At 39.2% G+C, this 11750-nt stretch overlaps 2 protein-coding genes across 2 annotated transcripts; both read right to left on the bottom strand.

Annotated features, from left to right (window-relative positions):
* Positions 1 to 5161: 5161 nt before the first annotated feature.
* LOC102595666 (elongation factor 2-like) lies at positions 5162 to 7823 on the bottom strand. The gene has a single exon (XM_006351525.2). It carries the CDS (start codon positions 7821 to 7823, stop codon positions 5457 to 5459), a length of 2367 nt encoding a protein of 788 aa, XP_006351587.1. The 3' UTR covers positions 5162 to 5456.
* Positions 7823 to 11750, bottom strand: LOC102596007 (elongation factor 2). The gene is made up of 3 exons (XM_006351526.2): positions 11679 to 11750; positions 10636 to 10767; positions 7823 to 10355 (listed from the first exon to the last, which is right to left on the bottom strand). The coding sequence occupies exons 2-3, from the start codon at positions 10724 to 10726 to the stop codon at positions 7915 to 7917; spliced, it is 2532 nt and encodes an 843-aa protein (XP_006351588.1). The 5' UTR covers positions 10727 to 10767; positions 11679 to 11750; the 3' UTR covers positions 7823 to 7914.

Below are 11750 nucleotides of genomic sequence, written 5' to 3'. Positions count from 1 at the left end.
AGTTGTTTGTCTTGGCCCCCGCTAAAGTACCTATGTTTAGAGGTGGTGTTGGACAAGTTGTGTATTATGCTTGAGTTTGACTTATCTATGATATTTATGTATCATTTCTTCTTTTTTTCTCTTGCTCCCTTAGTCCCGATTTCCCCCCTTTGATTATGCTTATTGCTCATGGTCATTTAATTGCTTCCGCGACCAAGGATGTGTAATGATACGCTATGAGGCTTGTTTGGGGTTCCTTCGGGTTCCCCATTCGCCGGTCACGTCTAGGCCCTAGGCTTGGGTCGTGACAATGTTTCATCTTCATGACCTTGCACTTTACATTGTTTGCAATATTTGGGTAACATATCATATTGGATCTTAACGTTTTCCATCCTAGACTCCTTTGTCATTTCATTAATAATCTTCATCTCTACATGCTTTGGGAACTCACTTAGTAGGTCCACTTGCACCTTGACCCTCGCACAACTAGGCCTAGTTTTATTGATTGTAGTCATATCTAGATGAAGAGGTTTCCCAACAGCGGCTGCAATTGAAAACAAGGCTTTCTTCACAAAGTATGTGGGCTTTAGATTCGGGAAGGATATCCATACCATAGCATGTGTCGTCTCTTCCTCGACCTTAAATTTTGCATCTTATATAAGTAGTTTCATGGTATATGAGTAACCGTCCTTGGCCAGGATAGAATATATGCCTTTTGACATCAGGTTTATGAAGTCATCTTGTTGATCAAACCTGATCAGCACATGCTTATTTCTCAATAGGCCTATTCTACATTTCTCTTTAATATTACACTGTCGTGGAATACATGTACGGAGTTCTTCCAGCTCCGGCCACCCAGAAGAAAATTTTCCCACGACGGCGTATTGAAGGTCCTCCAAAATATTCATTCTATCCACTTCCTCTTCTGTCCATACAATTCTTGAAATCCCATTATTATATTGGAGTTGCTTCAATGGGATAGGCTTAATTCCAGCCTTTTGGGCCTGACTGTTGCTATGATTTTTGAGTGCGTTAGCATAATTATTAATTAAGGGACGATTATCGTTAGTCAACAACTCATGCGAGATAGGCAAATTCAGATTGTTCAATCGAGAACTCTTTCCAGTGTTATTCTATATAAGCGGTGAAAAACTACTATCTTGTAACAGGTTCAACTGGCCAGCCCCAAGAGAAGGTTGTCCAGTGGCCGGAATGGCCCTACGTGAAGGTATTAGGTCAATGTCGGTGCGGCGGCGCTTTGAAGAGAACTTTGTATCAATGGTCATCTGTTTTTAAAAGTGGTAGTTACAATGAAGATAGGTCTTTTATCACCCAATAAAATGCAACTCTTATTTCATGAAGTATTTCTTTGTTGGTATATCTTCGTTTTCCCTATTATGAGTAGCTAATTTTTTTAGCTAGTGGCGTATGTGCATGATGTTGGTGTAAATCTCAATGGGTAGTGATTAAATAGTTCTAAAATTAGTTGTATTACATGGATCTATTATTGTGTTAAAGCTTTAATCTAAAAGTCAATGGTTGCAAACATTGGTTGAATTCTCTAGTTCTGTTTTGACTTAAGACAACAAAATAAGGTTGGGGAAGACGTTATTAGTGACGACTTGAGACATTGGTCATTAGATTAAAGCTAGAGATAGTCTAATCTTATTGATTTATTATTTAAGGGTAGAGGTAGGATAGTCCAACCAACTCAAGTTTGGCATTTTGTTTGCTTAGTCTTGGAATTTGAAAGAACCAAAGAAATACATATTCATGGGTTCGAGAGAATATTAAATGTAGTATAGACCAAAGACTATCTATGTATCAATTAATTTGATTAGTCATTGCTTATTAGATTGAAACCCCATCATTATTGCACACACCCTTAGACGTTTTCATCTTGTTGAAACCTTTATTGTGTTGACCTCATGATCCTGTTACTTGAAATTCAAATCAAAGATTGTGTTTTCCAAATTTTTCTCAATTTTGCATTCTCATTTGAAGACATTGTGATAGTTAGTATCGCAAGGACAATCAATTAGAATGCAATTCTTTCTACCGGTCCTTGTAGTTAAACACCGGCTTCTAAATTGGATATTGATTTTGCAAACGATCGCCTATACCTCAATCGCGAGGTGTAGTTGAGCGATATTAAAAATTGGTGTCGCTATCGGGAACTAGCTAGCGATTTCTTTTAGTTGAATTTTTATTCAAATTTTTGTGCACGGTATTTTTTTTGTTGTTGTGTTGAGACAACTGAAATGATGATCCACGTTAATGACAATAAAAGTATGGTCGAATTTGCAAACGATGAGGAGGAACCCTTAGGGTATGATGTAACAAGAGTCATCCGCCTACCATCGATCTATTGTATCAAATCATGTCTTTTATGTTACAAGTACTATGTTACACCTTATTTAGATGGAGGGTCTTTTTAGTGGAAAGGCAAGCGAGGATGCTAACAACCACCTCCAAATATTCATTAGGGTTTGTTTACTGCATAAAATAAAATAAAATCTTTCAAGAATTCAGAAGGTTGGGGTTGTTTCCATTTTCTCTGAACGGGGGAAGTCACTATTTGGCATAAGGAGCTATCCCAAAGATCAATCAATTCATGGATTGAGCTTACAACTTCTTTTCTTATATAATTCTTCCACCCTTACGCATACTGCAGTTGAGGGATGAGATTAACAATTTTCATCAACCATCGAGAGAAGCAATTCATAAAGTGTGGTTGAGATTCAAGAAAAAGGTCTTGTTATGTCTAAATTATGGGCTATCAAATAAAGTTCTGCTACAAAATATTTTTACCGTTCTTTGGATGAGGTCAACAAGTCCATAACAATAAACTTAGATAGAGATTCTATTATGGACCTAACTTATGCCTTAGCAACTGTCCTCCTTGGTCAAATGATCAAGACAAATAGGACATGGAAAACTAGAGACATCGAGCAGCCTTTGGGTGTAGCTGCCACAAGTATGACGAATGAGATGAGAAGAAAAGAGAAAGAAAGAGAAGAACAAATGGCAAAGATGATGACACAAGTAAAACTCTTGGTCAAGCACATGTTGGGCACCGGAATAAAAAGTGTGAATGCCATTGGGTCACACGATGTTATCTAATGAAGAAGAGATTGATTGTGCTTCATTTGATGAAGAGGTAAGATATATGACGAGTCAATAAATGTTTTCTCGACCGGAGTACCAAGGCACTAATCAAGGGCTTTGGCATCCTTTGAAAAAGAATAAAGGTTGGAGAGATCATGATGGTCAATGAAGAGATCGAGAGTGACGTGAGAGGTATCATGCGAGAATAAACGAGAGGTACAATCATCAAAGCTCAAATCTGTATGTACCTCCACAAAAGACTAAAGCCCCAGTCAGCCAACCAAGTATGAGTGATCCGGCATGCTCGAGGATTGAGGATATGCTAAATTGTGTGTTAAAGAGGGCAGAGTCAATGGATAATGGGGTTATGGAACTCAAAAGAGATGTATTAAATTTAATCTTTCTCACACGTATGGATTTTTACTTCTTTGATTCAACGGTTAATTTGAATTTATTATTTTGTTGGTCAAATTTCTTGTATAATTTATCAAATATGCCCAAAAAAAAATCAAAAAATAATAATTACTAAATAGCCGAAAAAATTAGTTTAACTTTATTTTCTCTTTTTCCATTCACACTTTTTAAATTATTATTTCTCATATTTTTACACTAAAAAATGAAAAAAAAAAAAGAGAGAATAATAATCAAAGAAGTCAAAAATAATCATGTGTGAAAAAGAGAGTTTTTGGCCAAAAACATCCTTAAACTATACCCCAAACTTAAACTACATCCTTAAAGTACTATTCTTAGCAGAAAACATCATTCAAGTATTTAAAAGTGAACAATTTTCATCCTTCTGTTAGATATCGTCAAAAAACTAAGGGATACTACAAAAGCATGAGCAGTTCACGTGACTATCAACAAAAGTTTTCCTGCATAATTTCATTACTTGCTAAAAATAGTTCCTGAAAAAAATATTAAAAATCTTAGACACTATTGCTTACGGAAACAAAAAATGTTTTGAAGGTGTGAGGATACATGATTTGCTCTTTTTCTCATTTAGTAACGGAAAGAAGCTGGATAAGAACACACCGGAGAAGCGGAAGTCTCCTTTTTCTCATTTAGTAACGGAAAGAAGCTGGATAAGAACACACCGGAGAAGCGGAAGTCTCCAACAAACGCCGCTTCTAGCATATTCAATTGAGAAGAAGCATATTTTCAACTGCTAATATTTTTAATACCAAATTACATGAAAAAAAATGAAAAAGAACTATCAAATTAATTTTTTTTGCATAATGCTAAACTCAATTACCGAAAAAGTTCGCAATAGAATTTTAGGCGTATCTTAGAATAATAATTACGAAGGGATGACTTGATTTTTGTGGGATCTGTTAGTTTTCTGATAAATTCAAGTAGAAGGATGAAAATTGTTCACTTTTAAATACTTGAAGTATTCTTTCTGCTAAAAATGATACTTTAAGGATGTAGTTCAAGTTTAGGATATAGTTTAAGGATGATTTTGGCCACAAAAACTCGTGAAAAAGATCATATATACCCCTACATTAAAAATTAAAAAAATTCACTCGTTAGATTAAAGGATATATATGAACCATTTTTGTAAAAGTAGGGTATACATGAGTTATTTTTATAACGGCAGAATGTTCATATTTTTCATTTAAAAAATAAAATTCTAATGATTTCAAAATAAAGTTGTACCTTTAAAAGCTTTCAATCACCAAAGTAATACCACATATCCAGAAAATTTTATTAAGGAAAAACATCAAACTCAGCCACCAAAGAAATACCACATACCCAGAAAATTTTACCAAGGAAAAACATCAAACAAACAACGTAATATATTTATACTCGTTGTTGTGCATCCTAGAAGGAAAAGAACGGAACGCTTGGTTTGGAATCTGTATTGGTATAAGATAAATTTACTTGGTTAAGCCAAAATAGCTTTTAAAACATAAAAAAAGAATGAAAAAGCTCAACGTGATTTAATGTTGAAAATTAAGCACAAAAGAGAAGTGGAATTGGATGTTTGTTCCACCGGTAGCGATTATCGTGCATAACAAGTGAAACACATTAATCGTGCAAATTTAATTCCTGTCAACATGAAACACTTGCATAATTAATCCAATTACACAGTGAAATTATTTCATTATATTTGCAATCGCACTTGCTAAGAAACTATTTTTTGAACTAAATGACATCTTAAAATAAAATACGACAGAAACAGTTTTGTCCATGGAAAAGAAAAGATAGATGTAATAAGTTCTGCAACAACAACCTTACGAGCTAGTATCCTAATCAACAACACAAAATGATCGAAGTAATTATCCAAACAGATAGATGATAAATGCAAAACAAAACTTTCGCAGATCCAATTGAGCAGGTTAAATATTTGCTGCCATCTCAAACATGTCTTACAGCTTGTCCTCAAACTCGGATAGAGGGGTCATCTGTTCCTTCAAACCCTTCCTCTTGCGGATATCAAGGACGAGTTGATTAGCTTGTGAGCCAACTTCCAATGGGTCGGATGACATCATTTCCCAATGATCAAACACACATTGTGGGAATGCTTGACCTGAAGTAGCAGCTCTCAAGGTACCTGAAAATCCAAAAGACTCAACAACAGGAAGGTAAGCCTTGATGTTGTAAAGAGGAGTTCCTTGCCTCTGCATCTCCTCAAACACGTGTCCACGCTTCTGGTTCAGAACACTATAGATACCACCGAGGGCTTGCTCCGGAGCCTGAATTTCCACGAGGTAAACGGGTTCCAACAGGCGGGGTTTGGCAGTAAGCTGAGAAGCATAGATAACCCTCCTAGCAGTGGGAATAACTTGCCCACCACCCCTGTGAATAGCATCAGAATGAAGAACAACATCACAGACTTCAAAGCAAATACCTCTCATGTTCTCTTCAGCCAATGCACCTTCCTTGGAAGCCCACTGGAAACCAGCAACAACAGAATCCTTAATTTCATTCAGGTACTGAACTCCCTTACACATATCCACCACCATATTGGGACCAGTTGTCTCAGGACCAAAGCACCAAATCTTCTTTGCAAGATCTTTGTCCCAACCAAACTCCTCAGCCAAGATCTTGGAACGAACCTTGGGGTCATCCCTAGGGCCAATGCGTCCGTCATCAATAGCCTCAGCAAGCCCTTCCTCCATTGGTCTAGCCTCCATGTACAAACGGTTATGCTTGTTAGGGGACTTGCTCATCACAGTTCGAGTAGACTTCTCAAGGACTGTCTCACGGAAGGACACAACAGGATCAGATTTTATAATTTCAGCACCGCCCATAAAGTCATCCTGCAAATCCTTCAGACAGATTTCAAGGTGGAGTTCTCCAGCACCAGCAATAATATGCTCTCCAGATTCTTCAATAGAACAAACAACCATAGGATCAGACTTAGCCAGACGTTTCAACCCTTCAACAAGCTTGGGAAGGTCAGATGCAACCTTGCACTGAACAGCAACACGCACGACTGGTGAGACAGAAAACTTCATTGCTCTGATCGGGTGGGCATCGACTTCCTTTTCATTGGTCAATGTTGCATTCTTGGTAATATATTGATCCAAACCAACCATGGCAACAGTGTTACCACAGGGAACATCCTCGACAGTTTCTTGCCTCTTGCCCATCCAAATAACAGTTCGCTGGATATTCTTAACATATAGATCCTTCTTTTCACCAGGAACATAGTTAGGACCCATGATTCTAACCTTCATACCAGTACAAACCTTCCCAGCAAAGACACGACCAAAAGCAAAGAACCTACCCTTGTCAGATGCTGGAATCATCTTGGATACATACAGCATAAGTGGGCCTTCTGGGTCACAGTTCCTGATGGCATTGGCATAAGCATCATCAAGGGGTCCTTCGTACAGGTTTTCCACACGGTATCTTTGAGCTATGGCAGGAGATGGAAGATGATATATCATCATTTCAAGAAGAGCAGTACTTGCAGGAAGCCAGGTCTGCATCACACGCTTCATCAGTGCCTTGCCCATTAAATCTTTTTCATCAGATTTCATGGTTACACCAAGCTTCTGCAACATAGGCCAGAGCTTATCTTTCTGATCATTCATGCAAGTGTTGATAATCTGCTTGATTGGCTCATAGCAGAATTGAACAAACCCACGCTTGCACGAAGCTGTCCCGCTGTTTTTGGTGGTCCACTTTTTGGTGGCAGGGTCAAAAAAGTTCTCACCCCACAGCCTTTCCATCATCTTAGACTCGTCAACGCCAAATTTGGAAGCATACATCTTGGCAAAATTGGTGAGAGTGAAAGCCCACCCATGCAACCCAGCGGAGAAAGCAACGGTACCTTTCTCAGGATAAACCTGGACATCACCAAGAAGGGGATCCTCATATGTAGCCATGATAACATTAGCGTTCTCAATAACTCTTTGGAACGTCTGATAGGCCTCCTCACCATCAACCTGAAGTTCAAGGAAACACCTGTCCATCTTGTTAACTGTCAAGACAGGACGAATCCTTTCACCAAGGGCCTGACGGAGCACAGTCTCTGTCTGGACACAGACGCCTTCCACACAATCAACCACAACAAGCGCACCATCAGTAATACGAAGAGCAGCAGTCACTTCAGATGAGAAGTCGACGTGCCCAGGTGAATCGATGAGGTTGATGAGGTACTCGTTCCCATTTCTCTCTCCCTTGAAGTTCCTCAAGGATTCATCAGTCATCTCGTAGTAAAGTGAAATACCAGTGGACTTGATGGTGATACCACGCTCAGCCTCATCTGCACGTGTATCTGTCATAACACAGAAAAATGTAAAACAAAACTAATGCAGATCCGATTAAGCAAAAGTGTCCATCAAAAACCTCTGCCAAGTTGAAACTTCCACAAGCTTACAGCTTGTCCTCAAACTCGGATAGAGGGGTCATCTGTTCCTTCAAACCCTTCCTCTTGCGGATATCAAGGACGAGTTGATTAGCTTGTGAGCCAACTTCCAATGGGTCGGATGACATCATTTCCCAATGATCAAACACACATTGTGGGAATGCTTGACCTGAAGTAGCAGCTCTCAAGGTACCTGAAAATCCAAAAGACTCAACAACAGGAAGGTAAGCCTTGATGTTGTAAAGAGGAGTTCCTTGCCTCTGCATCTCCTCAAACACGTGTCCACGCTTCTGGTTCAGAACACTATAGATACCACCGAGGGCTTGCTCCGGAGCCTGAATTTCCACGAGGTAAACGGGTTCCAACAGGCGGGGTTTGGCAGTAAGCTGAGAAGCATAGATAACCCTCCTAGCAGTGGGAATAACTTGCCCACCACCCCTGTGAATAGCATCAGAATGAAGAACAACATCACAGACTTCAAAGCAAATACCTCTCATGTTCTCTTCAGCCAATGCACCTTCCTTGGAAGCCCACTGGAAACCAGCAACAACAGAATCCTTAATTTCATTCAGGTACTGAACTCCCTTACACATATCCACCACCATATTGGGACCAGTTGTCTCAGGACCAAAGCACCAAATCTTCTTTGCAAGATCTTTGTCCCAACCAAACTCCTCAGCCAAGATCTTGGAACGAACCTTGGGGTCATCCCTAGGGCCAATGCGTCCGTCATCAATAGCCTCAGCAAGCCCTTCCTCCATTGGTCTAGCCTCCATGTACAAACGGTTATGCTTGTTAGGGGACTTGCTCATCACAGTTCGAGTAGACTTCTCAAGGACTGTCTCACGGAAGGACACAACAGGATCAGATTTTATAATTTCAGCACCGCCCATAAAGTCATCCTGCAAATCCTTCAGACAGATTTCAAGGTGGAGTTCTCCAGCACCAGCAATAATATGCTCTCCAGATTCTTCAATAGAACAAACAACCATAGGATCAGACTTAGCCAGACGTTTCAACCCTTCAACAAGCTTGGGAAGGTCAGATGCAACCTTGCACTGAACAGCAACACGCACGACTGGTGAGACAGAAAACTTCATTGCTCTGATCGGGTGGGCATCGACTTCCTTTTCATTGGTCAATGTTGCATTCTTGGTAATATATTGATCCAAACCAACCATGGCAACAGTGTTACCACAGGGAACATCCTCGACAGTTTCTTGCCTCTTGCCCATCCAAATAACAGTTCGCTGGATATTCTTAACATATAGATCCTTCTTTTCACCAGGAACATAGTTAGGACCCATGATTCTAACCTTCATACCAGTACAAACCTTCCCAGCAAAGACACGACCAAAAGCAAAGAACCTACCCTTGTCAGATGCTGGAATCATCTTGGATACATACAGCATAAGTGGGCCTTCTGGGTCACAGTTCCTGATGGCATTGGCATAAGCATCATCAAGGGGTCCTTCGTACAGGTTTTCCACACGGTATCTTTGAGCTATGGCAGGAGATGGAAGATGATATATCATCATTTCAAGAAGAGCAGTACTTGCAGGAAGCCAGGTCTGCATCACACGCTTCATCAGTGCCTTGCCCATTAAATCTTTTTCATCAGATTTCATGGTTACACCAAGCTTCTGCAACATAGGCCAGAGCTTATCTTTCTGATCATTCATGCAAGTGTTGATAATCTGCTTGATTGGCTCATAGCAGAATTGAACAAACCCACGCTTGCACGAAGCTGTCCCGCTGTTTTTGGTGGTCCACTTTTTGGTGGCAGGGTCAAAAAAGTTCTCACCCCACAGCCTTTCCATCATCTTAGACTCGTCAACGCCAAATTTGGAAGCATACATCTTGGCAAAATTGGTGAGAGTGAAAGCCCACCCATGCAACCCAGCGGAGAAAGCAACGGTACCTTTCTCAGGATAAACCTGGACATCACCAAGAAGGGGATCCTCATATGTAGCCATGATAACATTAGCGTTCTCAATAACTCTTTGGAACGTCTGATAGGCCTCCTCACCATCAACCTGAAGTTCAAGGAAACACCTGTCCATCTTGTTAACTGTCAAGACAGGACGAATCCTTTCACCAAGGGCCTGACGGAGCACAGTCTCTGTCTGGACACAGACGCCTTCCACACAATCAACCACAACAAGCGCACCATCAGTAATACGAAGAGCAGCAGTCACTTCAGATGAGAAGTCGACGTGCCCAGGTGAATCGATGAGGTTGATGAGGTACTCGTTCCCATTTCTCTCTCCCTTGAAGTTCCTCAAGGATTCATCAGTCATCTCGTAGTAAAGTGAAATACCAGTGGACTTGATGGTGATACCACGCTCAGCCTCATCTGCACGTGTATCTGTCATTCTGACATCACCTGCAACTTCCTGAGCAATGATACCAGCAGCCGCCACCAGAGAATCAGTAAGGGTAGATTTTCCTGTCAGATTAAATATATCATGGAAATTAGAAACTCCAACTCATCATCTGATAGTTAAACCATAGATGATACACTATTATCAAAGTATCTGTTCCATGGAAACAGCAGAGGAGAAGAAATCTAATGAAACAATATTAAGCAAATTGTACCACCCCAAAAACATGGAAGGTGTGTCAAGATTGATACCATGTGATCACAATAGAGTTCCATTTTCATTTGACATGGATAACAATTTCACAAGGAAGAATTTAGAGTTAATAATAGTAGTTAAGTTGTTTACCATGGTCCACATGAGCAATAACAGACATATTACGAATGTTATGCTTGAAGTCCATAATCCTTCTAAGCTCTTCAGCCGTGAACTTCACCATCTTGAATGGCTGTTAATGTAACTACAAATTACTTTTTGTTCCTGCCATTTGACACACCAACAAATATTAAACATCAACCAAAACGTGAAGTTTATTCAAAAGATATCTAATTGTTAGACTTATAAACAAGGAGTAATTCTAAAACAAAATATAGTGTACAACTAAATCAAAGTACCATTTCATGTCAGGCTTATTACACAAAGCAACAATACAAGCTAGTGAAACAAGATATGTGCAGAACAAATATACAAGTAAATGCATGTATGTTCCAAATTAACGAAAATAAACAAGCAACAATAACTTGATAAAGATTGACATCCAACTATCACATCAAGCAACTTAATCAGTTATAGATCTGTTATATCCAGAGCAAAAATAATAGATTGAGATATTAGTGACAATTTAACGAGACAGTTACTAAAAGCTCTCATGATATTTGTCATCTGGCGTAAACATAATTCTTAAATAGATTAAGGCAATATGATGTCCACTCAAGGTTTAGGTTACAAATATCCCTTCATAAAACCTTACATATACCATAACAATCTTATTTTGAACAATATTTCAATCATCAAAAGAGTGGCCACTGATTTAGTAGTTACTAGTTAACATCAGGCCTTCGTTATTCGAAGGTTTTAGCCATAGATCTCTATTCTAAAATGTTCTAATAGCTATTTGTAACCTGACTATTTTAATTTCAAGATGTAAAGCTAGAAGCATTCACAAAGAAAGAAAATAAGATGATTACTATGATGTTATTCAATAGATAATCTAAGGAAAATGACTTGATACTGATAACTGGTAAACAACATAGAAGGAAGAAAGCGTTTTTACGAATCAATACTAGCTATTACGCATACAAGGACATGAAAACGGATGATGAAGACTGCTATGAACAGAGATTATACACATCAAAGCATGCGAGAAATGGAAATGAGAGGAAAGGACTTACAGTGCAGAGAGAAGGAGGCGGCGAGGTCTTCTCTTTGCAACACTAAATTTTTATGCCCTCACGCTACTAAGG

Source organism: Solanum tuberosum, unplaced genomic scaffold, assembly GCF_000226075.1.
Source record: "Solanum tuberosum cultivar DM 1-3 516 R44 unplaced genomic scaffold, SolTub_3.0 scf00135, whole genome shotgun sequence".
Lineage (NCBI taxonomy): Eukaryota > Viridiplantae > Streptophyta > Magnoliopsida > Solanales > Solanaceae > Solanum > Solanum tuberosum.
Note: the sequence above shows the minus strand (reverse complement) of the source record. Positions and strands in the feature narration are given on the sequence as shown.

Excerpts from the sequence above, each read along its gene's own strand:
- LOC102595666 (XM_006351525.2), bottom strand. The coding sequence starts at position 7,823 with ATGACAGATACACGTGCAGATGAGGCTGAGCGTGGTATCACCATCAAG.
- LOC102596007 (XM_006351526.2), bottom strand. The coding sequence starts at position 10,726 with ATGGTGAAGTTCACGGCTGAAGAGCTTAGAAGGATTATGGACTTCAAG. Across the intron at positions 10,356-10,635 it reads TATTGCTCATGTGGACCATG|GAAAATCTACCCTTACTGAT; the intron begins GTAAACAACTTA and ends TTAATCTGACAG.